Below are 27,899 nucleotides of genomic sequence, written 5' to 3' on the forward strand. Positions count from 1 at the left end.
CGAGCCAGCGATCTTTTGTGTTTGTGTTTTTGTTTGTGTATGTTGTGTTGTTGGTTTGTTATGCTCCGCGCACTAAACGAAATAAGCGGGGGGGGCAGGTTTTGGTGGTTGGGGGGGGCGTTGGTTGGTGTTGTCCAGGTTTTGGTTGGGTTTCTGGCTTTCTCTACCGTCTCCCCACACCCCACCATGACGTTACTGGGCGTTAGACCTTTCCGAAAATGTATAGTGTGTCGCTGTCGCGCGGCCGTGGGCCTGGAAATCGTTAGGATTATTATTTTTTTTTTTTTTTTTATTATTCTTCACGTTCCGAAACTCCCTCAAATTTGACCCCCTGAACGTGTGTGAAAACTCACCAAAATTTGCACCCCACTCACAATCGTGTGAAAATTTGATATTTTATGGGTTTCATAAACGACCTCAAAAGAATGGCTCTGCGGCGCCCCCGACAGAGATCGAGATACATTGGGCCTATGGGAGGTCATGTGACACTTTTTTCATAGTACAGTCACCGGCTTTGGCATGTTTATTCTTCATGTCAGGCCAAGCAAGAAAGCTTATCGTGTCCAGGTCGTGTGACCGACAGGAAGTCCACCAGCTGGGGGTTTATCTCGAGGTCATTGAGTTCGTTGATTTTGCTCACCTCGTATTCTTTCGAACTCCTCCTTGGGCTTTTGACCGATCGAGCTCATCTTTGGCCGGCGTCACCTAGACCCATGGGGCTGCAAAAGTTATCCAAATTCTTTGAATAAGTATTACGGTTTTCCTTTGGCGGGCGCGGCAATTTGGCCTAGGCTTTTGGCTCGCCGCCAGTTCTTCAACGTGTAATAACTCTCACACGCATGGTCGGATTGGAATCGGACCAATTGATGAATTGTAGTCCCCGCCGCCCTGGACCCATCTGATTAAACTAAATCGAAACTAGGCCCTATAGCGCCCCCTGTATAACGATTTGAAAATTGCCATTCAAACCAAACCATTTACTTTGTCAGAATTGTACCAGATTTGGCACACACGTCCTTTAGGGCGTCCTGATCCTAAAAGCCGATCGGACCCGTGCCCTATTTTGCATGTGGTTGCCTTGGCGGTGACCGGATCTCGCCATTCGTTTCCTATGGGAATTTTGCAAAATGTCCAGCTTTTGTCAGAACGGTACCAGATTTGGCACAGACCTCCGTGGGGGTCCAGTAAAGGACATGGTCTACTTGGGGGGGTGTGGGGGGGGGCGGATAGCGCCCCTATGCAGTTGCACTTTCTTTGTCCAGCTTTTGTCAGAACGCTACCAGATTTGGCACAGACATCCGTGGAGGTCCAGTAAAGCACATGGTCTACTTGGGGGGGAGTGTGGGGGGGGCGGATAGCGCCCCCTATGCAGTTGCACTTACTTTGTCAGAACTGTATCAAATTTGGCACAGACCTCCGTGGGGGTCCACTGAAGCACTTGGTCTATTTGGGGGGACTGTGGGGGGGCCGGATGGCGCCCCCTATGTACTTGCACTTACTTTGTCAGAACTGTACCAAATTTGACACAGACCTCCGTGGGGGTCCACTGAATGACATGGTCCACTTGGGGAGGTGCGGTCTCCTCGGGGGAGGGGTTTTGGGGGGGCCGCCGATTTTTGGGGGACGGTCGATTCGGAGTGCGGGGGCGTTTGGGGAGGCGTTTCGTTCGGGGAGGCCGTTCGCTGGGGGAGGCGGTTCGTTCGTGGACGCGGCTCGCTGGGGGACGCGGTTCGCTCGCGGGGGCGCCGCGCCGGGGGAGGCGGTCCGCTCGAGGCGAGGGCCGATCATCGCCGCTTGCGGCTATATTTAGGCCCGAGCAAGGACCAGGGGTCCAAGCGCAGGGACTATTATAATCGCTCAACGGGCAAGGGACGAATAAGCGGGGGGGGCGGTTTCTGGCTTCCTCTACCGTCTCCCCACACCCCACCATGACGTTACTGGGCGTTAGACCTTTCCGAAAATGTATAGTGTGTCGCTGTCGCGCGGCCGTGGGCCTGGAAATCGTTAGGATTATTATTTTTTTTTTTTTTATTATTCTTCACGTTCCGAAACTCCCTCAAATTTGACCCCCTGAACGTGTGTGAAAACTCACCAAAATTTGCACCCCACTCACAATCGTGTGAAAATTTGATATTTTATGGGTTTCATAAACGACCTCAAAAGAATGGCTCTGCGGCGCCCCCGACAGAGATCGAGATACATTGGGCCTATGGGAGGTCATGTGACACTTTTTTCATAGTACAGTCACTAGCTTTGGCATGTTTATTCTTCATGTCAGGCCAAGCAAGAAAGCTTATCGTGTCCAGGTCATGTGACCGACAGGAAGTCCACCAGCTGGGGGTTTATCTCGAGGTCATTGAGTTCGTTGATTTTGCTCACCTCGTATTCTTTCGAACTCCTCCTTGGGCTTTTGACCGATCGAGCTCATCTTTGGCCGGCGTCACCTAGACCCATGGGGCTGCAAAAGTTATCCAAATTCTTTGAATAAGTATTACGGTTTTCCTTTGGCGGGCGCGGCAATTTGGCCTAGGCTTTTGGCTCGCCGCCAGTTCTTCAACGTGTAATAACTCTCACACGCATGGTCGGATTGGAATCGGACCAATTGATGAATTGTAGTCCCCGCCGCCCTGGACCCATCTGATTAAACTAAATCGAAACAGGCCCTATAGCGCCCCCTGTATAACGATTTGAAAATTGCCATTCAAACCAAACCATTTACTTTGTCAGAATTGTACCAGATTTGGCACACACGTCCTTTAGGGCGTCCTGATCCTAAAAGCCGAACGGACCCGTGCCCTATTTTGCATGTGGTTGCCTTGGCGGTGACCAGATCTCGCCATTCGTTTCCTATGGGAATTTTGCAAAATGTCCAGCTTTTGTCAGAACGGTACCAGATTTGGCACAGACCTCCGTGGGGGTCCAGTAAAGGACATGGTCTACTTGGGGGGGTGGGGGGGGGGGGCGGATAGCGCCCCCTATGCAGTTGCACTTACTTTGTCCAGCGTTTGTCAGAACGGTACCAGATTTGGCACAGACATCTGTGGAGGTCCAGTAAAGGACATGGTCTACTTGGGGGGGTGTGGGGGGGGGCGGATAGCGCCCCCTATGTAGTTGCACTTACTTTGTCAGAACTGTATCAAATTTGGCAAAGACCTCCGTGGGGGTCCACTGATTGACGTGGTCTATTTCGGGGGGGTTTGGGGGGGTTCGGATAGCGCCCCCTATGTACTTGCACTTACTTTGTCAGAACTGTACCAAATTTGACACAGACCTCCGTGGGGGTCCACTGAATGACATGGTCCACTTGGGGAGGTGCGGTCTCCTCGGGGGAGGGGTTTTGGGGGGGCCGCCGATTTTTGGGGGACGGTCGATTCGGAGTGCGGGGGCGTTTGGGGAGGCGTTTCGTTCGGGGAGGCCGTTCGCTGGGGGAGGCGGTTCGTTCGTGGACGCGGCTCGCTGGGGGACGCGGTTCGCTCGCGGGGGCGGCGCGCCGGGGGAGGCGGTCCGCTCGAGGCGAGGGCCGATCATCGCCGCTTGCGGCTATATTTTTTTTTTATTATTCTATTTTTACCGATTCAACCTCAAATTTGACCCCCTGAACGTGTGTGAAAACTCACCAAACTTTGCACCCCACTCACAATCGCGTGAAAATTTGATATTTTATGGGTTTCATAAACGACCTCAAAAGAATGGCTCTGCGGCGCCCCCGACAGAGGTCGAGATACATTGGGCCTATGGGAGGTCATGTGACACTTTTTTCATCGTACAGTCACCAGCTTTGGCATGTTTATTCTTCATGTCAGGCCAAGCAAGAAAGCTTATTGTGTCCCGGTCGTGTGACCAGCAGGAAGTCCACCAGCTGGGAGTTTATCTCGAGGTCACTGAGTTCGTTGACTTTGCTCACCTCGTATTCTTTCGAACTCCTCCTTGGGCTTTTGACCGATCGAGCTCATTTTTGGCCGGCATCACCTAGACCCATGGGGCTGCAAAAGTTATCCAAATTCTTTGAATAAGTATTACGGTTTTCCTTTGGCGGGCGCTGCAAGTTGGCCCAGGTTTTTGGCTCGCCGCCAGTTCTTCAACTTGTAATAACTCTCACACGCATGGTCGGATTGGAATCGGACCAATTGATGAATTGTAGACCCCGGGGGCCTGAGTCCAGGTGATTGAACAAAATCACTGTAGGCCCTATAGCGCCCCCTATATAACAATGTGAATATTTGCATAAATTTGTATTGAGAAATACACATTTAGTTTGTCAGAAATGGACCAAAGTTTGCACACAAATCCTTTAGGGCATTCTGAGCAAAAAAGCCAATGAGAGCCATGCTCTATTTTCCACGCTCTTGCCTTGGAGATGACACACACCCACCCTTCATTTCCTATGGGTTTTACACTTAAAGATGCAAATGCTGTGTTGTTACATTTGAATCACTTACACTCCCCGCAGGCCTGAACCCACGTGACCGATCAAAGTCACAATAGGTGCAGTGGCGCTGCCTTTGTAAGGGCCTTCAAGTTTGAATGTGTGTCTGTATGTGCCTGTATCACCGTGGCTGCAGAGATGTGACCTCTGCAGAGGTTAAAATCCCACACACCTCACCTTTCCGGGTGCAAATTCTCTAAATAAATGTCTCATGCTGCTGCCGTCCTGCATTTCTGTGTCTGTATGTGTGTCTGTATGTGTCTGTATCACTCTGGCCGCAGGGACGTGACCTCTGAAGTGGTTAAAATCCCACACACCTCACCTTTCCGAGTGCAAATTCTCCTCTCACTTAAAAGGCTCCCAGTGGATCCACAATTTGACTTTGGCATTGAATAAATCTTGTGTTTTCTGAGAGACAATACTCTTTTCACCGTGATGTTGTCACACGTGAGCTTTTCATCTCTTCTGTGGCCTGGGGACTTATTCTGTTAATGTCTTAATATGTGTGTCAGTGTGTTTTTGTGTCTCAGGACATCTGGAAATGTGTGTTTACAACTGTTGCACTTCGGTTTCACTCTTTTGAACAACACACTTTTGACTTGAGTGTTGTTTGGGAGCACGTCCTCTGTTTTGCCAAAAGATGGCAGTAGAGCTCCATGTACCACATTCTTTCTGTGACAATGAATCAACAGACTTGACTTGAGTGTTGTTTGGGAGCACATCCTCAGTTCTGCCATTAGGTGGCCGTGGAGCTCTATTTTCCACACTTTCTGTGGCAATGGCTCACAATCAGCATGGGATGTTTTAAAATTAAAAGTGTTTTAAACTTAAGGCCTTCTACTTTTGCTCCTGCATTCATGTGTCTCTGTATGTGTGTCTGTATGTGTGCCTGTATGTGTGGCTGTATGTGGTCTAAATTCTGCATCCAGTCAAATGAACTTTTACAATGATAAATTTGGAGCTTTGCTGCTCTGTCTGTGTCCACGGGTGTGTGTGACGTTTTGTGTGGCTGAATGTGTTTGTTGATGTGTTAATATGTGTATCTGTGTGCTTTTGTGTCTCCGTTCGTCTGGAAATGTGCAGCTGTGTTTTCAACTGCTGCTGTTTCAGGTCGGCTCCGCGGTTTGAGCTCGGCTTCGACCGCGGGTCGCTCGCGGGGGCGGTGTGCCGGGGGAGGCGGTCCGCTCGAGGCGAGGGCCGATCATCGCCGCTTGCGGCTATATTTTTTTTTTTATTATTCTTCACGTTCCGAAACTCCCTCAAATTTGACCCCCTGAACGTGTGTGAAAACTCACCAAAATTTGCACCCCACTCACAATCGTGTGAAAATTTGATATTTTATGGGTTTCATAAACGACCTCAAAAGAATGGCTCTGCGGCGCCCCCGACAGAGATCAAGATACATTGGGCCTATGGGAGGTCATGTGACACTTTTTTCATAGTACAGTCACCAGCTTTGGCATGTTTATTCTTCATGTCAGGCCAAGCAATAAAGCTTATCGTGTCCAGGTCGTGTGACCGACAGGAAGTCCACCAGCTGGGGGTTTATCTGGAGGTCATTGAGTTCGTTGATTTTGCTCACCTCGTATTCTTTCGAACTCCTCCTTGGGCTTTTGACCGATCGAGCTCATCTTTGGCCGGCGTGATCTAGACCCATGGGGCTGCAAAAGTTATCCAAATTCTTTGAATAAGTATTACGGTTTTCCTTTGGCGGGCGCGGCATTTTGGCCTAGGCTTTTGGCTCGCCGCCAGTTCTTCAACGTGTAATAACTCTCACGCGCATGGTCGGATTGGAATCGGACCAATTGATGAATTGTAGTCCCTGCCGCCCTGGACCCATCTGATTAAACTGAATCGAAATAGGCCCTATAGCGCCCCCTGTATAACGATTTGAATATTGCCATTCAAACCAAACCATTTACTTTGTCAGAATTGTACCAGATTTGGCACACACGTCCTTTAGGGCGTCCTGATCCTAAAAGCCGATCGGACCCGTGCCCTAATTTGCATGTGGTTGCCTTGGCGGTGACCGGATCTCGCCATTCGTTTCCTATGGGAATTTTGCAAAATGTCCAGCTTTTGTCAGAACGGTACCAGATTTGGCACAGACATCTGTGGGGGTCCAGTAAAGGACATGGTCTACTTGGGGGGGTGTGGGGGGGGGCGGATAGCGCCCCCTATGCAGTTGCACTTACTTTGTCCAGCTTTTGTCAGAACGGTACCAGATTTGGCACAGACATCCGTGGAGGTCCAATAAAGGACGTGGTCTACTTGGGGGGGGGCGGATGGCGCCCCCTATGCGGTTGCACTTACTTTGTCAGAACTGTATCAAATTTGGCACAGACCTCCGTGGGGCTCCAGGAGAGGACGTGGTCTACTTGGGGGGGTTTGGGGGGGGCGGATGGCGCCCCCTATGTACTTGCACTTACTTTGTCGGAACTGTACCGAATTTGGCACGGACCTCCGTGGGGGTCCCCTGAATGACATGATATACTTGGGGAGGTGCGGTCTCCAAGGGGGAGCGGTTTTGGGGGGGCGCCGTTTTTTGGGGGACGGTCGGTTCGGAGGGCGGGGGCGCTTGGGGAGGTGTTTCGTTCGGGGAGGCCGTTCGTTCGTGGACGCGGCTCGCTGGGGGAAGCGGTTCGCTCGCGGGGGCAGCACGCCGGGGGAGGCGGTCCGCTCGAGGCGAGGGCCGATCATCGCCGCTTGCGGCTATATTTTTTTTTTTTTTTTGTTATTATTCTTCTTTGACCTTTACGGCCTTATTTGACCCCCTGAACGTGTGTGAAAACTCACCAAAATTTGCACCACCCTCAGAATCGCGTCACAATTTGATATTTTATGGGTTTCATAAACGACCTAAAAAGAATGGCTCTGCGGCGCCCCCGACAGAGGTCGAGATACATTGGGCCTATGGGAGGTCATGTGACACTTTTTTCATCGTACGGTCGCCGGCTTTGGCATGTTTATTCTTCATGTCAGGCCAAGCAAGAAAGCTTATTGTGTCCAGGTCGTGTGACCGACAGGAAGTCCACCAGCTGGGGGTTTATCTGGAGGTCATTGAGTTCGTTGATTTTGCTCACCTCGTATTCTTTCGAACTCCTCCTTGGGCTTTTGACCGATCGAGCTCATCTTTGGCCGGCGTCACCTAGACCCATGGGGCTGCAAAAGTTATCCAAATTCTTTGAATAAGTATTACGGTTTTCCTTTGGCGGGCGCTGCAATTTGGCCTAGGCTTTTGGCTCGCCGCCAGTTCTTCAACGTGTAATAACTCTCACACGCATGGTCGGATTGGAATTGGACCAATTGATGAATTGTAGACCCCGGGGGCCTGAGTCCAGGTGATTGAACAAAATCACTGTAGGCCCTATAGCGCCCCCTATATAACAATGTGAATATTTGGAGAAATTTGTATTGAGAAATACACATTTAGTTTGTCAGAAATGGACCAAAGTTTGCACACAAATCCTTTAGGCCATTCTGAGCAAAAAACCAATGAGAGCCATGCTCTATTTTCCACGCTGTTGCCTTGGAGATGACACAAACCCACCATTAATTTCCTATGGGACTTTTGACTTCAGTGTTGTTTGGGAGCACATCCTCAGTTCTGCCACCAGATGGAGGCAGAGCTCTATTTTCCACACTTTCTGTGACATCCAGCATTGCTTTTCAAAGGGAGTTTTAAAATTAAAGATCTACAGGCCTGTGACTTGGGCTTACTTTGTCAGAATTGTACCAGATTTGGCACACACGCCCTTTAGGGCGTCCTGATCCTAAAAGCCGATTGGACCCATGCCCTATTTTGCATGTGGTTGCCTTGGCGGTGACCGGATCTCGCCATTCGTTTCCTATGGGAATTTTGCAAAATGTCCAGCTTTTGTCAGAACGGTACCAGATTTGGCACAGACATCCGTGGGGGTCCAGTAAAGGGCATGGTCTACTTGGGGGGGGATAGCGCCCCCTATGCAGTTGCACTTACTTTGTCAGAACTGTATCAAATTTGGCACAGACCTCCGTGGGGGTCCACTGAATGACCTGGTCTACTTGGGGGGGGGGGGGGGGGGGGGGCGGATGGCGCCCCCTATGCAGTTGCACTTACTTTGTCAGAACTGTACTAAATTTGCCACAGACTTCCGCGGGGCTCTAGGAGAGGACATGGTCTACTTGGCGGGGTGTGGGGGGGGCGGATGGCGCCCCCTATGTATTTGCACTTATTTTGTCAGAACTGTACCGAATTTGACACAGACCTCCGTGGTGGTCCACTGGATGACGTGGTCTACTTGGGGAGGTGCGGTCTCCTTGGCGGAGCGGATTTGGGGGGGGCGCCGATTTTTGGGGGAAGGTCAATTGAGATGGCGTTGGCGCTTGGGGAGGCGTTTCATTCGGGGAGGCCGTTTGCTGGGGGAGGCGGTTCGTTCGTGGACGCGGCTCGCTGGGGGACGCGGTTCGCTCGGGGGCGCCGCGCCGGGGGAGGCGGTCCGCTCGAGGCGAGGGCCGATCATCGCCGCTTGCGGCTATATTTGTTCTTTTTCTTTCTCTAATGTTGAACAGGAAAATGCAGCCATGGAGGTAAAGCTGACCAAACTAGTAGGATTGAGCCTAAAGGTGGGATCAACAAAGACTCGTTTGATTCCAACCATGGATATCTCCACTTGCAAGCAACAAAAGTGGCAGAAGCTGCAACCACTGAGCTGCTAGAGGATGTTCGCCAGGCTGCTGGTGACAAATCATTCCTACGGTATGAAACCGTTCTACGTTTCAGTCAGTTACTGACCAAACTAGAAAGAACTGAAATAAACTCTGTCTGTGCCTTTGTCTCTTCATCTCTCAGGTTCCTGGGCATCACCAGAGGGAAACCTCTGTGTTTTGTGATCGACACCACAGGGAGCATGATGGATGACATTACAGAAGTGAAGCGTGTCACTTCCTCTCTGATCGACAGTAAAGTGGGAACAGAAGACGAGCCCTCAGTTTATATTCTGGTACCATTCAATGATCCAGGTAGGAGATAGACTTGTGTAGTTTATTTGGGCTGTCAGATTTATGAAATTACTGCTTTTAGCAGTAAATTAGCAGTTTGTCATGTGCTCTATACTGGTGATGATTATTCAAATGATTCTCCTGTTTCTTCCTGAACTCGAGAGTTTGGACCGTTGATAAGGACTACAGACCCCAAGGCCTTCAAGAAGTCCATTAATTCACTGACAGCTGATGGTGGTGGGGATGCTCCAGAAATGAGTCTTTCAGGACTTCAGGTGCTGTGATGTTTTTGAGACTATTTCAAAATCTGTATCTGCAAAAATATTTGTAAAATATAGCCGCAAGCGGCGATGATCGGCCCTCGCCTCGAGCGGACCGCCTCCCCCGGCGCGCCGCCCCCGCGAGCGAACCGCGTCCCCCAGCGAGCCGCGTCCACGAACGAACCGCCTCCCCCAGCGAACGGCCTCCCCGAACGAAACGCCTCCCCAAGCGCCCCCGCCCTCCGAACCGACCGTCCCCCAAAAAACGGCGGCTCCCCCAAAACCCCTGCCCCTTGGAGACAGCACCTCCCCAAGTAGATCACGTCATTCAGGGGACCCCCACGGAGGTCCGTGCCAAATTCGGTACAGTTCCGACAAAGTAAGTGCAAGTACATAGGGGGCGCCATCCGCCCCCCCCCCCCCCCACACACCCCCCCAAGTAGACCACGTCCTTTACTGGACCTCCACGGATGTCTGTGCCAAATCTGGTACCGTTCTGACAAAAGCTGGACAAAGTAAGTGCAACTGCATAGGGGGCGCTATCCGCCCCCCCCCCCCCCCACACCCCCCCAAGTAGACCACGTCCTTCACTGGACCCCCACGGAGGTCTGTGCCAAATCTGGTACCGTTCTGACAAAAGCTGGACATTTTGCAAAATTCCCATAGGAAACGAATGGCGAGATCCGGTCATCGCCAAGGCAACCACATGCAAATTAGGGCATGGGTCCGATCGGCTTTTATGATCAGGACGCCCTAAAGGATGTGTGTGCCAAATCTGGTACAATTTTGACAAAGTAAATGCTTTGGTTTAAATGGCAATTTTCAAATCGTTATACAGGGGGCGCTATATGGCCTATTTGGATTTAGTTTAATCAGATGGGTCCAGGGCGGCAGGGACTACAATTTATCAATTGGTCCGATTCCAATCCGACAATGCGTGTGAGAGTTATTACAAGTTGAAGAAACGGCGGCGAGCCAAAAGCCTAGGCCAAATTGCCGCGCCCGCCAAAGGAAAACCGTAATACTTATTCAAAGAATTTGGATAACTTTTGCAGCCCCATGGGTCTAGGTGACGCTGGCCAAAAATGAGCTCGATCGGTCAAAAGCCCAAGGAGGAGTTCGAAAGAATACGAGGTGAGCAAAATCAACGAACTCAATGACCTCGAGATAAACCCCCAGCTGGTGGACTTCCTGTCGGTCACACGACCGGGACACAATAAGCTTTTTTGCCTGGCCTGACATGAAGAAGATGTGTGCCAGGTTTTGCGACTGTACGATGAAAAAAGTGTCACATGACCTCCCATAGGCCCAATGTATCTCGACCTCTGTCGGGGGCGCCGCAGAGCCATTCTTTTGAGGTCGTTTATGAAACCCATAAAATATCAAATTGTGAGGCGATTCTGAGGGGGGTGCAAATTTTGGTGAGTTTTCACACACGTTCAGGGGGTCAAATAAGGCTGTAAACGCTTCTTCATCCCTTGCCCATTGAGCGATTATAATAGTCCCTGCGCTGGGACCTCGGTCCCTGCTCGGGCCTAATTAAATGGTTCTGTTTTTCCTCATTTGCTGTAGCTGGCCCTCACTGGTGCTCCTTCAGGATCTGAGATCTTCCTCTTTACTGATGCACCTGCTAAAGACATAAACCTGAAAAGCCCAGTGATCGCACTCATAGAGCAGACTAAGTCAGTGGTGAGTAGTACTGTGGCAGTATAAAGTATAGTATAGAGGGGTAGTCTACTAATGCAGCTGAAGTAAATGGGGCCATCAGGTGAGCAAAAATCAGAGTAACATAAGTCTGCCTCTAACTTTAGTTACAATTAAAAACAACTGTTTGCATCTAAGGAAGCCCAAAATGTTTGGTGATCACTAGTCACTTTTTTCTCAGTTCTACATGTTTTACTCTATAATATGTATTTTTGAATTGTCTTTTTATCTGTTATTTTTATTTATTTTACTTGACTGCACTTTGGGCAGCATTGGTAGTTGTAAATATGTTATATAAATAAATCTGATCTTGACCATGACTTATCAGAATTATGAAATACTGAGTCAATTGTGGAAGTAAATTGACATAATGACATAGAGCCAAAGACATCCACCTTTTGGACTGTGTCAGAACCCAGATCTTAACCCAACAGAGATGCTGTGGAGTGACCTCAAAGACAGACATCTGAAGAAGAAGGCTGGAAAAGTTCAAATCATTCAAAATTTCTCCTGAATGTGCTTGTCTGAGGTCATTGCTTCAAGGCTTTAGTTACTGTTTGTAGCTTCAGTTGTTTATTATCTTAAGCACATTGTGATATAAAGGATGATCAGCTCAATTAAATTTCACATTGTGTGTTTTCTTTTCAGGTGAATTTCATGATTACTAAGGTACTGGGATTTCGTCGTCGAAGACAGAGTGATGACAATCAACAGGAGGAGCAGCAGCAGTACAGGATGTTGAGATCAGACAGCCAGGTGTACAGAGACCTGGCTGATGCTTCAGGAGGTCAGTTCATTGAAGTCACAAAAAGCGAGCTCCCCAAGGCCACCAGCATCATAACAGAGTCCTCCAGTGCCTCTCTGGTATGAGGAAACTGTTCTCACAGGTGATTATCTATAGTTTTTCTAAATAAACATCAGTTGTGTTACCAGTTTCATTTTTATCTCCAAGGTGACTCTTCTACAAGCAACCAGAAATGCTGGAAATGCTGAAAACTTCCCTTTTACAATAGATGAGACGGTAACAAACCTCACATTTTACATCACTGGGAGGTCTGTCAGCTTTACTCTCATCAGCCCCTCAGGTGATGTTTTCCTGTTAATACTTAAAACTCTTAAGCTTGTCTTCTCTTGGCCTTTTAGCCGGTCTGCTTCATCCCTTCTCTTCATTTTTAGGCGTGGCTCAGAGCAGTACCAACGTATCAGGACCACTGATCATCACATCCCGCTCAGTGGGAAACTTCCAGACTGTGCAACTGAATACGCAAGTGGGATTATGGGAAATTAAAATGATGTCAACAAATCCTTACACACTGAAGGTTGTAGGTGAGGCCTCCATGATTATGTAGCAGAATCACATAATGAGTACTTGACATTAGTTTTATTTGAGGTATAATCATCCTTTACCTTGAACAGCTGTATTATTGTAACTTGCAGGTGAGAGTCCCATTGACTTCCTGTTTGACTTCCTGGACGTCGAGGGCCTGACAGGAGGTTACTATGTGATTGACAGTCGTCCGAAAGCTGGTAAAGAATCAGAAATGTTTGATATGCAGAGTCATTAAAATAACTAAAGCACACTTCTTTAAATGTTCTCTTTTTGTCCTGGAGGTGTAAATGGCAGCATGCAGGTGACAATAACTGGGAGCACCTCTGCTGTGGTGCGAGAAGCCTCTCTGGTTGAATCCTCAGGGTCTGGGGTGGTTAATGGCAGCGTGGAGGCTCAGGGTGGAGGAGAGTTCCTAGTTCACTTTGACAGGATACCATCAGTTGACTTTGTGGTGCTCGTGAAGGGACAGTCCAGCAACACCTCCAATATACTCTTCCAAAGGCAGTCGAACACCAATATCAGAGCTTCGACTCTGTTACTGCTGTGAGTGACGTGCATTTGTCTGAAAATCATTGATGTATCATTAATTATACATCTGATACTGATACTGATTCCTTATATTTTTAGGATGATATAAACAGCATCTTAGTACCAGGAACACCACTTTCAATTCCCTTCACCGTGTCGACCACTGGTGCAGGAGGAACCTTCAGCATTCAAGTGACCAATGATCGAGGTTTTAGCCCAACTTTCCCATCAAGTTTGTCCCTAGAAACTGGAGGCAGTGCCAATGGTACAGTGACCATCACGGCACCTCTAAACACCACATCTGGCACTGATGTCACCCTCACCATTCAGGCTGAGGCTCCAGGAGGCACAGACACAAACTACGCCCTGCAACGTTTATCGGTCCTTACAACGGTAACTACAAATGAAGAAGAAAATTCTGTAAATGTTAAGGAAGTGATTAAGTATTCTGGCTTATTCAGTTCCTTAGCATGTGTTTACTGGTCGAATCACTGATGAAAATTAATTCATTCTTTGACTATTTTTTTTTTTTTTTCTATTCCTAGGTGACTGATTTCATTCAGCCAGTGTGTCAGCTCCTCAGTCTGCAGTCCAACTGCTCTTCTAATTGCAGCTTGTTGACCTGGGAGCTCTCTGTTCTGGTAACTGATGGAGCTAATGGGACAGGCGTTGACCGTGTCAGCATCACACAAGGCAATGGCACCTTGAACACCAGCCTGGCAGGCGGTGACAACGGCACCATGCTGGTGTCCTATGTGTCGACTTGCTGTTCACCAGATGTGGAGCTGGGGATTGTGGACCAGGTGGGTAATGTAGGCACCTGTTTTTACACTGTTCGTGCTGGGACCACCAACAGTACACAAGCCCCTGCCACTCCAGTCACCCCTAACACACAGGCTGTTGGTTCTTTGTCTACCAAAGCTGTTCAGTCTTTCCTTCTTTGTATTAGCATCTTGATTCTGGGGCTCATCACATCTGAAGCAGTGATCAATTGAGTGTCTACAGGTTAGTGTGGGAAAAAGTTTAAAATGCTTTTTTAGATTTGGAAAGTCAACAATGAATTTATGAATTTGTTTACTAGGGCTCAAAATCTTTAATATATGCAAGGTCACTTTTACATTGCGCAAACATTTGAATAAAAAGTTCAAAAAAAAAAAAAACCATTGCATGCAAAACAAAAACATTTGTGATTTGTTGTGAATATTTAAAGCTGCATTAATGTTTTGCATAATGTTTTTACTTTAAACTTGTGGGGAAAAAAGTGTACTGTTTACTGTAGTTGGAAAAGCTACAACCTGCAGGGCTGTTGTGCCAAATTTTAAGTTGTTCTCCTGCCAGGTTAGTTATTTTGAATTTGTAATTGGGTTTGGAATTTGGCACTATCAGAGACACATCCAAAAAGTATCTGTTGGTCTTAAGTGAGCAGCCATTAGCTAATTTATTACCCATTTTAAATGGATACGTTTAACCTAAATCTGAAAGTTGAACAGAAAAATTCTGCTTAGAGGACAAACCAGTTGCTTTCATACAACGTACAACCCTGCTGCTGCAGCACCATCACATGGCAGGTGATCATTTCTCACCAGAAAATTATTGGGAAAATGCTGTTGGTAAATGAAAATTCAGACATTTTTAAAAAACACTTTATTGTTGTCATAATGTGTCTAATGTATAATCCTTTACAGAACACAGAACATTTTGCTTTTCACATTTTGCTACAAGGTCATTTTTTCTTTGTTTTCCTTTATCACTATTTACATTTGAAAAGTTTGCAGAGGCAATTATTTAAATAAACTGGTAGACTGTTTAACAGGGAGTGTAAAGCAAACACACGTGTTTATTTTTATAGTGACGTCTGTGTCTACTGGTGGTGCAGTTACGGTAATTAATATGCCGTTTGTTGAGTTTGTAAATGCAAAAACACATCCCAGATCCTCGTATTTACAAGATCTTGATTTTTGAATTACAAGGAAAGATCTTGTGATTATGATTATATATACTACTGTTTTACTTTCTCATAATTGGATGTAATTGCAAGATCAGGATAGAGAATAACATAGAATGGTGGAGTCTTAGGAACATTTCAGAACTTGACTGAAAATCATCAGGTTTTTGTGGTTTTTTTTTTTTTTTTCCCAGCTGTCAGTACATCCAATATCAAAAATGAAATCTTAGTAGCTAATTAGGAATTCTCAACAAATACAGGCTAAGCAATGGGCTTTATACATGTACTGAGCAGGAACTGGAAAGCTTCAGAGGATTTTTGATTTTTTTTTTTTTCCTTATCAAAGTAATTTAGTCATAATTGTCAGAACTTCCAATAGTACAGAGCAAAAATGAGTTTGGCATAATTACTGTTAGAAAACATAAACAAATACAGGCCAAATAAGTTGTGCACAGTGTAACAGTGACACCAATCAAACTACACTGACACTCAAGAAATGTAAAAACCTTGTAATGTTTTGCTCAGTACATATATAAAGTGGATGCACTATAACGTAAATACACTGTGAGCTGTGACATCAGGCCCCTCCTTTAGCCTGTATTTGTTAAAAATACCAAATTAGCTGCTGCTGAAAATCTTAAAAACCTGATGAATATCAGACAAAGTTCTGAAACATTCCAGTCCCTGCACCACTGTGAGTTAGAGCTTAATTGTAAGAGCCTGTTCTCATAATTATGCAACAGTAGAGCATATAGTATATACCTGTTCAAGATCGGCTGGGTCACCAAACTCCACCACACCACTACATAAAAGCCCTGATCCATGGCTTGGTGGCACAGCATTTTTAGGTGGGGTGTCATCCCTCCCCAGGACTGGGGGATGAGGAGGAGGACAGGAGGGGTCAAGGTGAAGCAGCCCAGCACCTTTCCCCCGGACTGATGCTCCTTCCTCCTGATCGCCTCACACAGTCTTGTCCCCACAGCCCAGTCCAGAGCTACAACTCCACCGTCTCTCAGTAACAGATTATCTCTAGTGAACTGTACTGTGTCCACTTGTCCACTTAGCAAGCTGGACAGAGTCTGGAGGTGGCGGTCTCCCTTAGGCCAGGCGGCCAGTCTCGGCATGGCCAGACAGCCCCAGTGCTGCAGCAGATATTTGGCCAGTGCTGTGGGTTTGCAGATGAGCCTGAGCCCATCAGAAGTCTGACCTGACCCAGACAAAATATCTGGCCCTGGTGATTCAGGCTCCTTGTTCCAAGTCCTTGTATTCCTGTCTAGTGGCATCTCTGCTTCATATCTTTCCTTATCCCAGTTTACATCTGAATACCTTTAGGACTGTTAATAGAGCAGTGAAACATAAGACCTACAGGGCTCCTACACCAGTATCACATGTTCCCTCCAGTTTAGGTCGGATAAATGAAGACAAGGTCAGAGAGGCAATGAGAAAACATTTGTGAATTCAGGAGACTTTCATTATGCTGAAGGTTCCTGACTGCTATTTATTTAGTAATGCAACATGTGCATGTTTGGCTTACAGTGGCATTATTTACAAAACTTCTCTTTAACTTTAAGAGGATTTTAGAACCAATGGCACAACAAAGAATTCTGTGCTTTGCTTCTTCCAAAAGTAACTTTAAAGGAGTAGAAAAATATTCATGACGCACAATGTTTTCTATCATTCACTCCCACACAAAAATGTCTACGTGTGTAGATCACGTTAAAAGTTAAATCTTTTTTTTAAGATTTAACTATTAAAATATCTACATCTTTACTGTGTATTTTTGCAGATGTTCGACATTCACACAGTAACAATGTAAAGTTGTATCACGGCTGAAACTGGAATTCAAGACAGAATTACTGATTATTACAGTGTTTTACTAGTTATTCTAATACAGATTTACTAGATATCTGAGAAAAGATCAATATGCATTTTAACATCGACTAAAACCTAAACCTTGATGTGGAAGATCTCCACTGTCTTCATTAAAAAAAGGAAAATATCATCCTACTGACATTTTTAAGCATGGTGACACAACAGCATAAAGCATGGTGACACAACAGCATAAAGCATGGTGACACAACAGCATAAAGCATGGTGGCACAACAGCATAAAGCATGGTGGCACAACAGCATAAAGCATGGTGACACAACAGCATAAAGCATGGTGGCACAACAGCATAAAGCATGGTGGCACAACAGCATAAAGCATGGTGACACAACAGCATAAAGCATGGTGACACAACAGGAAGAACAAGTCCTGCACAATCCCGCCCTATAGATGGAGCACCTTGAAGCAGGTGTCATGCAAGAATGACCAAGTCTGTTGGACAGCATCAAGACCTCAGGTACAGTATTCATAATTAGACTCACAATATAATTCTCATAACTCATATTTAATGTCTACACTGCTATTTTTTTCATATTTTCTTTTCTGTGGTTTGCTCATTAAATATCTTTATATTTAATGACAGATGTAATATTTTTAATGAGCTGTCAGGCAAAATAATGTCATGAATTTTACATGCCGATATTTTCCTACAAAATATTCAAGGGCTTGTCTCTACAGTTTAAGTAAAACCCATAATTGCTGCAGAGAATAATTTGCTTCTCCTGTGTTTTTCCACAGTAGTTTGTTAACCTTAATGGGATCTTTTTATGTGGTTATATAAAGCTCTTATTTTTTAGATGAATTAGCTCCATGAATATTCCATCAATACTCATATTCCTACTCTCACCTACGGTCATGAGCTCTGGGTCATGACCGAAAGAACAAGATCGCGGATACAAGCGGCTGAAATGAGCTTCCTCCGCAGGGTGGCCGGGCGCTCCCTTAGAGACAGGGTGAGGAGCTCGGAGTAGAGCCGCTGCTCCTCCACATCGAGAGGAGTCAGTTGAAGTGGCTCGGGCATCTGTTTCGGATGCCTCCTGGGCGCCTCCCTGGGGAGGCGTTCCGGGCATGTCCCACCGGGAGGAGGCCCCGTGGAAGACCCAGGACACGCTGGAGTGACTATGTCTCCCGGCTGGCCTGGGAACGCCTCGGTGTCCCCCCGGAAGAGCTGGAGGAAGTGTCCAGGGAGAAGGAAGTCTGGGTATCCCTGATTCGGCTACTGCCCCCGCGACCCGGTCCCGGATCAGCGGAAGAAGATGGATGGATGGATGGATGAATATTCCAACAATAAAACCATTTTAAATTCTAAATATCTAAAATTAGATACAATTGTATCTAATTCTACAATTGTAAAATATCTTTCAAGCCCTGGAGTGGAAGTAGTGACCTGCTTGTCTTTTTACTGTACTGCAGGACATACCATCAACTGCTGCCACTTAACCTTTACTGTAACTGCAACAACAGGTTTTTTATGTAATAGCTCTCAATGAGAAATGAAAATGAAAGAATTTTTAGATGTTGTTCAAAGGCATGACTACGAACAATCACTTGTGTGTATCTGAGGTGCAGGTGCTGAAACCCAGGGGAAATTATAGTATTTGCAGAGAAACTGAATCTGAGTCACTTGGTAAATTCAGGATTTAACACATCAGCTGGTGCCAGTTAAAGATCTCTGATTGAGGAATTTTCCTTTATCTGGAACCATTTCCTGGAGCATAACCAGAAATACAGCATGACTGACTGCAGTCACCAAAGCCATGACAATGAGTGATGTTGAGTTGTTTCTTTAACAGTTTTGTCAGCTGTTATTTTGAATACATTTAACAGCTTTTGACAAGGTCAGAAGTTACTGCTGTATGTTAAAATTATCTGTGATTTCAATCTTTTCGTCACAGGCTGTGTAATGATGTCTGGGCTGGCTGTGCTGTGCCTCCTGCTTCTGCAGACTGGAGCCCATGGGTTTCGGTTAGGGGGCAACTCTGTGACTCACCAGCAGATCACTGAGAATGCGATCTTAAACATGACAACACAGGTGTGCCGGGCTCTGGCCATGGCTGAAGGCAAAGACTTCAAGTTTCCTGTAAGAACCAAGTTATGCTTGCTACTTATTTCAAATGACTAGTGCTGATATTTTCAATAAATAAAATATCAATACATGTGATGTCACACAGCAATAAAAGTGCGTGTGTGTGTGTGTGTAGCCACCGCCTTTTACTGCCGAGTCTGTTGCTCTTGCCTGTGAGACAACAAAATCATCCAAGACTTTCCACAAAACCATCAGCTTGATAAGAGAAAAAAACAAAATGGTGGACTACTACTTTTTCTGGTCTGCCAAGCACCACTTTGATGATGAGACTTTTACAGAAGGAAGGGATGTCATTGTAAAAGGATTATCATCTGTCAAGGCCAGTATCAAGCAAGGGAAGCTTGCCGCAGGGCGAGAACAACTGGGAAAAATATTGCACACTTTACAGGTAGGCTGATTTCTGTTATTATTATTTGACAATTTTAATGCTTTGAAATGAATTTACCTGTAGAGCTGTTGTTAAAAATGTGATCTTGGTATTAATGTCTTTGCCTTCTTTCTTTAAATGTGAAGGATTTCTACAGTCATAGTAACTGGGTGGAAATGAAAAACGAACAGCCAAACTCCAATCTGATCAGAGCCAACACCATCATCGGCAACATAGGTAAAGAGATTATTATGTCTTGGCTGTGTTAATAAGGGAAATATCAATGTGCTATAATTTCACTGCCTTCTTGCACTTTATTATATTTCACACTGACCTAGATTCCCTCTCTAAATCCCCTCTTTTAGTCTGTACTGACGCAATAAAGGTTAATCTAATCTACAGACAAAAACAGACCAACCTGTCGCAACTGTGATGGAGACAACTGCATGAACAACATTTTGGAGGACGTTCTGCAGGATAAGATACTAACTACAGGATATTTTTCCTATTTTTTCCCTTCTAAACCCAAAGGTAAATCAATGTCAATTTGTTATTATTTTCCTATTCCTATTACTATTGCTATTGTTATCACTTGTACTTGTGCTATTGCTTTTGCTATTACTTTTACTATTGCTATTGTACTTGTAACAAAATGAAACCACTGGTAAAGGTTGGTCATATACTGGATCATAGGCTGCTCCTTCCCACTCATAAATATATTGTACAAGTATTTAGGAAATGATAATATATATTTACAAATAAATATGTTGCTTCAAAGTACCAATATGTGGTAAAGAAGACAGTAGTTTCTGTGTAAACATATATGAAGTGTTTTTGTATATTTGTTTTTTTTCTTTCTCTAATGTTGAACAGGAAAATGCAGCCATGGAGGTAAAGCTGACCAAACTAGTAGGATTGAGCCTAAAGGTGGGATCAACAAAGACGCGTTTGATTCCAACCATGGATATCTCCACTTGCAAGCAACAAAATTGGCAGAAGCTGCAACCACTGAGCTGCTAGAGGATGTTCGCCAGGCTGCTGGTGACAAATCATTCCTACGGTATGAAACCGTTCTACGTTTCAGTCAGTTACTGACCAAACTAGAAAGAACTGAAATAAACTCTGTCTGTGCCTTTGTCTCTTCATCCCTCAGGTTCCTGGGCATCACCAGAGGGAAACCTCTGTGTTTTGTGATCGACACCACAGGGAGCATGATGGATGACATTACAGAAGTGAAGCGTGTCACTTCCTCTCTGATCGACAGTAAAGTGGTAACAGAAGACGAGCCCTCAGTTTATATTCTGGTACCATTCAATGATCCAGGTAGGAGATAGACTTTGCAATCTTGTGTAGTTTATTTGGGCTGTCAGATTTATGAAATTACTGCTTTTAGCAGTAAATTAGCAGTTTGCCATGTGCTCTATACTGGTGATGATTATTCAAATGATTCTCCTGTTTCTTCCTGAACTCGAGAGTTTGGACCGTTGATAAGGACTACAGACCCCGAGGCCTTCAAGAAGTCCATTAATTCACTGACAGCTGATGGTGGTGGGGATGCTCCAGAAATGAGTCTTTCAGGACTTCAGGTGCTGTGATGTTTTTGAGACTATTTCAAAATCTGTTTCTGCAAAAATATTTGTAAATTAAATGGTTCTGTTTTTCCTCATTTGCTGTAGCTGGCCCTCACTGGTGCTCCTTCAGGATCTGAGATCTTCCTCTTTACTGATGCACCTGCTAAAGACATAAACTTGAAAAGCCCAGTGATCGCACTCATAGAGCAGACTAAGTCAGTGGTGAGTAGTACTGTGGCAGTACTGGTAGTATTGGTAGTTGTAAATATGTTATATAAATAAATCTGATCTTGACCATGACTTATCAGAATTATGAAATATTAATATATGAAATAATTTACTTGCAATTGTGGAAGTAAATTGACATAATGACATAGAGCCAGAGACATCCACCTTTTGGACTGTCAGAACCCAGATCTTAACCCAACAGAGATGCTGTGGAGTGACCTCAAAGACAGACATCTGAAGAAGAAGGCTGGAAAAGTTCAAATCATTCAAAATTTCTCCTGAATGTGCTTGTCTGAGGTCATTGCTTCAAGGCTTTAGTTACTGTTTGTAGCTTCAGTTGTTTATTATCTTAAGCACATTGTGATATAAAGGATGATCAGCTCAATTAAATTTCACATTGTGTGTTTTCTTTTCAGGTGAATTTCATGATTACTAAGGTACTGGGATTTCGTCGTCGAAGACAGAGTGATGACAATCAACAGGAGGAGCAGCAGCAGTACAGGATGTTGAGATCAGACAGCCAGGTGTACAGAGACCTGGCTGATGCTTCAGGAGGTCAGTTCATTGAAGTCACAAAAAGCGAGCTCCCCAAGGCCACCAGCATCATAACAGAGTCCTCCAGTGCCTCTCTGGTATGAGGAAACTGTTCTCACAGGTGATTATCTATAGTTTTTCTAAATAAACATCAGTTGTGTTACCAGTTTCATTTTTATCTCCAAGGTGACTCTTCTACAAGCAACCAGAAATGCTGGAAATGCTGAAAACTTCCCTTTTACAATAGATGAGACGGTAACAAGCCTCACAATTTACATCACTGGGAGGTCTGTCAGCTTTACTCTCATCAGCCCCTCAGGTGATGTTTTCCTGTTAATACTTAAAACTATTAAGCTTGTCTTCTCTTGGCCTTTTAGCCGGCCTGCTTCATCCCTTCTCTTCGTTTTTAGGCGTGGCTCAGAGCAGTACCAACGTATCAGGACCACTGATCATCACATCCTGCTCAGTGGGAAACTTCCAGACTGTGCAACTGAATACGCAAGTGGGATTATGGGAAATTAAAATGATGTCAACAAATCCTTACACACTGAAGGTTGTAGGTGAGGCCTCCATGATTATGTAGCAGAATCACATAATGAGTACTTGACATTAGTTTTATTTGAGGTATAATCATCCTTTACCTTGAACAGCTGTATTATTGTAATTTGCAGGTAAGAGTCCCATTGACTTCCTGTTTGACTTCCTGGACGTCGAGGGCCTGACAGGAGGTTACTATGTGATTGACAGTCGTCCGAAAGCTGGTAAAGAATCAGAAATATTTGATATGCAGAGTCATTAAAATAACTAAAGCACACTTCTTTAAATGTTCTCTTTTTGTCCTGGAGGTGTAAATGGCAGCATGCAGGTGACAATAACTGGGAGCACCTCTGCTGTGGTGCGAGAAGCCTCTCTGGTTGAATCCTCAGGGTCTGGGGTGGTTAATGGCAGCGTGGAGGCTCAGGGTGGAGGAGAGTTCCTAGTTCACTTTGACAGGATACCATCAGTTGACTTTGTGGTGCTCGTGAAGGGACAGTCCAGCAACACCTCCAATATACTCTTCCAAAGGCAGTCGAACACCAATATCAGAGCTTCGACTCTAACTGTTACTGCTGTGAGTGACGTGCATTTGTCTGAAAATCATTGATGAATCATTAATTATACATCTGATACTGATACTGATTCCTTATATTTTTAGGCTGATATAAACAGCATCTTAGTACCAGGAACACCACTTTCAATTCCCTTCACCGTGTCGACCACTGGTGCAGGAGGAACCTTCAGCATTCAAGTGACCAATGATCGAGGTTTTAGCCCAGCTTTCCCATCAAGTTTGTCCCTAGAAACTGGAGGCAGAGCCAGTGGTACAGTGACCATCACGGCACCTCTAAACACCACATCTGGCTCTGATGTCACCCTCACCATTCAGGCTGAGGCTCCAGGAGGCACAGACACAAACTACGCCCTGAAACGTTTAACGGTCCTTAGAACGGTAACTACAAATGAAGAAAAAAATCACATATCTTTAAATTTTAAGGAAGTGATTAAGTATTCTGGCTTATTCAGTTCCTTTAGCATATGTTTATTGGTCGAATCACTGATGAAAATTAATTCATTCTTTGATTATTTATTTATTTTTTTCTATTCCTAGGTGACTGATTTCATTCCGCCAGTGTGTCAGCTCCACAGTCTGCAGTCCAACTGCTCTTCTAATTGCAGCTTGTTGACCTGGGAGCTCTCTGTTCTGGTAACTGATGGAGCTAATGGGACAGGCGTTGACCGTGTCAGCATCACACAAGGCAATGGCACCTTGAACACCAGCCTGGCAGGCGGCGACAACGGCACCATGCTGGTGTCCTATGTGTCGACTTGCTGTTCACCAGATGTGGAGCTGGGAGTTGTGGACCATGTGGGTAATGTAGGCACCTGTTTTTACACTGTTCGTGCTGGGACCACCAACAGTACACAAGCCCCTAACACACAGGCTGTTGGTTCTTTGTCTACCAAAGCTGTTCAGTCTTTCCTTCTTTGTATTAGCATCTTGATTCTGGGGCTCATCACATCTGAAGCAGTGATCAATTGAGTGTCTACAGGTTAGTGTGGGGAAAAGTTTAAAATGCTTTTTTTAGCTTTGGAAAGTCAACAATGAATTTATGAATTTGTTTACTAGGGCTCAAAATCTTTAATATATGCAAGGTCACTTTTACATTGCGCAAAAATTTGAATAAAAAGTTCAAAAAAAAAAAAAACCTTCATTGCATGCAAAACAAAAACATTTGTGATTTGTTGTGAATATTTAAAGCTGCATTAATGTTTTGCATAATGTTTTTACTTTAAACTTGTGGGGAAAAAAGTGTACTGTTTACTGTAGTTGGAAAAGCTACAACCTGCAGGGCTGTTGTGCCAAATTTTAAGTTGTTCTCCTGCCAGGTTAGTTATTTTGAATTTGTAATTGGGTTTGGAATTTGGCACTATCAGAGACACATCCAAAAAGTATCTGTTGGTCTTAAGTGAGCAGCCATTAGCTAATTTATTACCCATTTTAAATGGATACGTTTAACCTAAATCTGAAAGTTGAACAGAAAAATTCTGCTTAGAGGACAAACCAGTTGCTTTCATACAACGTACAACCCTGCTGTTCTTTTCCATCAGACAGTGAACCCAGGTTGGGAAAGGTAGATGAACTAGCCACTGAGTAGCCTGAAATGTTAAAGGTGCAGGTGATCATTTCTCACCAGAAAATTATTGGGAAAATGCTGTTGGTAAATGAAAATTCAGACATTTTTAAAAAACACTTTATTGTTGTCATAATGTGTCTAATGTATAATCCTTTACAGAACATAGAACATTTTGCTTTTCACATTTTGCTACAAGGTCATTTTTTCTTTGTTTTCCTTTATCACTATTTACATTTGAAAAGTTTGCAGAGGCAATTATTTAAATAAACTGGTAGACTGTTTAACAGGGAGTGTAAAGCAAACACACGTGTTTAATTTTGCATCTTTTATAGTGACGTCTGTGTCTAGAACATTTTGATCTCCTTGATCACAGAGCTCTGGCAGAAACGCTTCTACAATTAAAATCTACATCATGCTGCCTTGATATTTTACCAACAAATTTTTTTAAAAATGTTTTTAACAGCTTAGCTCCAGATGTATTGCAGATTGTCAATAGTTCTCTTCAGTCAGGGCAGTTTCCCCAGGCCTTAAAAACTGCTGTTATAAAACCTCTTCTTAAAAAGCCTAATCTAGATGCTTCAGCAGTAAGTAACTACAGGCCAATATCAAATCTTCCATTTTGGGAAAAATAATTGAAAAAGTAGTTTTTCAACAAATTCACAGTTTTATGGTGCAAAACAATCTTTTTAATGCACTTCAGTGTGGATTTCGTGCACACCACAATACTGAGACTGCACTTATTAAAATTTTTTATTATTTACATTTGAATCCAAAACCTCTGTTTTAGTACTACTGGATCTCAGTGCTGCATTTGACACAGTTGAGCATGATGGACTAGAAACTTGATAGACTAGAAACGTGGATGGGAGTTACTGGCACAGTGTTAAATTGGCTAAAATCTTACAAGATAGAGACTATTTTGTCTCACTTGGTAATTATGAGTCTGAGCGAACAGAAATTAAATGTGGGGTTCCTCAAGGGTCTATTCTTGGTCCTCTCTTATTCAATATCTACATGCTGCCCCTTGCTCAGATTATGGAATACTACAAAATTGACTACCATACCTATGCAGATGACACCCAACTTTATATATCAGTATCATCTCATGATTATAGTCCTCTAATTTCATTATGTGATTGCATTAATCAAGTCAAAAAATGGATGTGCCAGAATTTTCTCCAGCTCAATACAGACAAGACAGAAGTGATTGTTTTTGGCCCCAAAAATGAAAGGTCAAAGGTGATTGCTCACCTTCAGCATTCAAGTGACCAATGATCGAGGTTTTAGCCCAACTTTCTCATCAAGTTTGTCCCTAGAAACTGGAGGCAGTGCCAATGGTACAGTGACCATCACAGCACCTCTAAACACCACATCTGGCTCTGATGTCACCCTCACCATTCAGGCAGAGGCTCCAGGAGGCACAGACAAACTACGCCCTGAAACGTTTAACGGTCCTTAGAACAGTAACTACAAATGAAGAAAAAAATCACATATCTTTAAATTTTAAGGAAGTGATTAAGTATTCTGGCTTATTCAGTTCCTTTAGCATGTGTTTATTGGTCGAATCACTGATGAAAATTAATTCATTCTTTGATTATTTATTTATTTTTTTCTATTCCTAGGTGACTGATTTCATTCCGCCAGTGTGTCAGCTCCTCAGTCTGCAGTCCAACTGCTCTTCTAATTGCAGCTTGTTGACCTGGGAGCTCTCTGTTCTGGTAACTGATGGAGCTAATGGGACAGGCGTTGACCGTGTCAGCATCACACAAGGCAATGGCACCTTGAACACCAGCCTGGCAGGCGGCGACAACGGCACCATGCTGGTGTCCTATGTGTCGACTTGCTGTTCACCAGATGTGGAGCTGGGAGTTGTGGACCATGTGGGTAATGTAGGCACCTGTTTTTACACTGTTCGTGCTGGGACCACCAACAGTACACAAGCCCCTAACACACAGGCTGTTGGTTCTTTGTCTACCAAAGCTGTTCAGTCTTTCCTTCTTTGTATTAGCATCTTGATTCTGGGGCTCATCACATCTGAAGCAGTGATCAATTGAGTGTCTACAGGTTAGTGTGGGAAAAAGTTTAAAATGCTTTTTTAGATTTGGAAAGTCAACAATGAATTTATGAATTTGTTTACTAGGGCTCAAAATCTTTAATATATGCAATCAATGAGTTGAAATTAGTGACATTTTCTAATTTTATTTCATAGCATTTGCCAGAAACTTGGAACAGACAAATCTATTATCCACCAAGATGTGAAGGAATATTTTAATGTTAGGTTTCTATTAAACTCATTACACTGAGAGGTGTTTCTATTTTTAGATATACCCTTGTTTTAAGCAGGTCACTTTTACATTGCGCAAAAAATTTGAATAAAAAGTTGCCAAAAAAAAAAAAAAACCTTCTTGATTGCATGCAAAACAAAAACATTTGTGATTTGTTGTGAAACTCTGAATATTTAAAGCTCCATTAATGTTTTGCATAATGTTTTTACTTTAAACTTGTGGGGAAAAAAGTGTACTGTTTACTGTAGTTGGAAAAGCTACAACCTGCAGGGCTGTTGTGCCAAATTTTAAGTTGTTCTCCTGCCAGGTTAGTTATTTTGAATTTGTAATTGGGTTTGGAATTTGGCACTATCAGAGACACATCCAAAAAGTATCTGTTGGTCTTAAGTGAGCAGCCATTAGCTAATTTATTACCCATTTTAAATGGATACGTTTAACCTAAATCTGAAAGTTGAACAGAAAAATTCTGCTTAGAGGACAAACCAGTTGCTTTCATACAACGTACAACCCTGCTGTTCTTTTCCATCAGACAGTGAACCCAGGTTGGGAAAGGTAGATGAACTAGCCACTGAGTAGCCTGAAATGTTAAAGGTGCAGGTGATCATTTCTCACCAGAAAATTATTGGGAAAATGCTGTTGGTAAATGAAAATTCAGACATTTTTAAAAAACACTTTATTGTTGTCATAATGTGTCTAATGTATAATCCTTTACAGAACATAGAACATTTTGCTTTTCACATTTTGCTACAAGGTCATTTTTTCTTTGTTTTCCTTTATCACTATTTACATTTGAAAAGTTTGCAGAGGCAATTATTTAAATAAACTGGTAGACTGTTTAACAGGGAGTGTAAAGCAAACACACGTGTTCATTTTTATAGTGACGTCTGTGTCTACTGGTGGTGCAGTTACGGTAATTAATATGCCGTTTGTTGAGTTTGTAAATGCAAAAACACATCCCAGATCCTCGTATTTACAAGATCTTGATTTTTGAATTACAAGGAAAGATCTTGTGATTATGATTATATATACTACTGTTTTACTTTCTCATAATTGGATGTAATTGCAAGATCAGGATAGAGAATAACATAGAATG

At 44.2% G+C, this 27,899-nt stretch overlaps 1 protein-coding gene and 1 pseudogene across 5 annotated transcripts; both read left to right on the plus strand.

The window, feature by feature from the left end:
- LOC113142725 (von Willebrand factor A domain-containing protein 7-like) overlaps window positions 1–15,972 on the plus strand; it is a 113,464-nt pseudogene extending 97,492 nt beyond the window's left edge.
- LOC113142722 (von Willebrand factor A domain-containing protein 7-like) lies at window positions 13,916–27,739 on the plus strand. Of its 5 annotated transcripts, none has more exons than XM_026327895.1 (16): window positions 13,916–14,031; window positions 18,956–19,140; window positions 19,262–19,534; window positions 19,660–19,750; window positions 19,916–20,044; window positions 20,387–20,573; window positions 20,667–20,836; window positions 20,987–21,099; window positions 21,190–21,306; window positions 21,729–21,944; window positions 22,033–22,165; window positions 22,257–22,406; window positions 22,518–22,607; window positions 22,692–22,957; window positions 23,042–23,335; window positions 23,495–24,955. In XM_026327895.1, exons 2-16 carry the CDS (start codon window positions 18,964–18,966, stop codon window positions 23,924–23,926), a joined length of 2,838 nt encoding a protein of 945 aa, XP_026183680.1. In that variant the 5' UTR covers window positions 13,916–14,031; window positions 18,956–18,963; the 3' UTR covers window positions 23,927–24,955. The 5 variants fall into 5 exon arrangements, with proteins under 5 accessions (XP_026183680.1, XP_026183683.1, XP_026183681.1 ...); XM_026327898.1 differs by lacking the exons at window positions 13,916–14,031; window positions 23,495–24,955 and adding exons at window positions 17,413–17,517; window positions 26,144–27,739; XM_026327896.1 differs by lacking the exon at window positions 13,916–14,031 and adding an exon at window positions 17,413–17,517 and having other exon boundaries at window positions 22,257–22,411; window positions 22,523–22,607.
- Window positions 27,740–27,899: the final 160 nt, after the last annotated feature.

The sequence above is a fragment of the Mastacembelus armatus genome, chromosome 14, assembly GCF_900324485.2.
Source record: "Mastacembelus armatus chromosome 14, fMasArm1.2, whole genome shotgun sequence".
In the NCBI taxonomy this organism is placed as follows: Eukaryota; Metazoa; Chordata; class Actinopteri; order Synbranchiformes; family Mastacembelidae; genus Mastacembelus; species Mastacembelus armatus.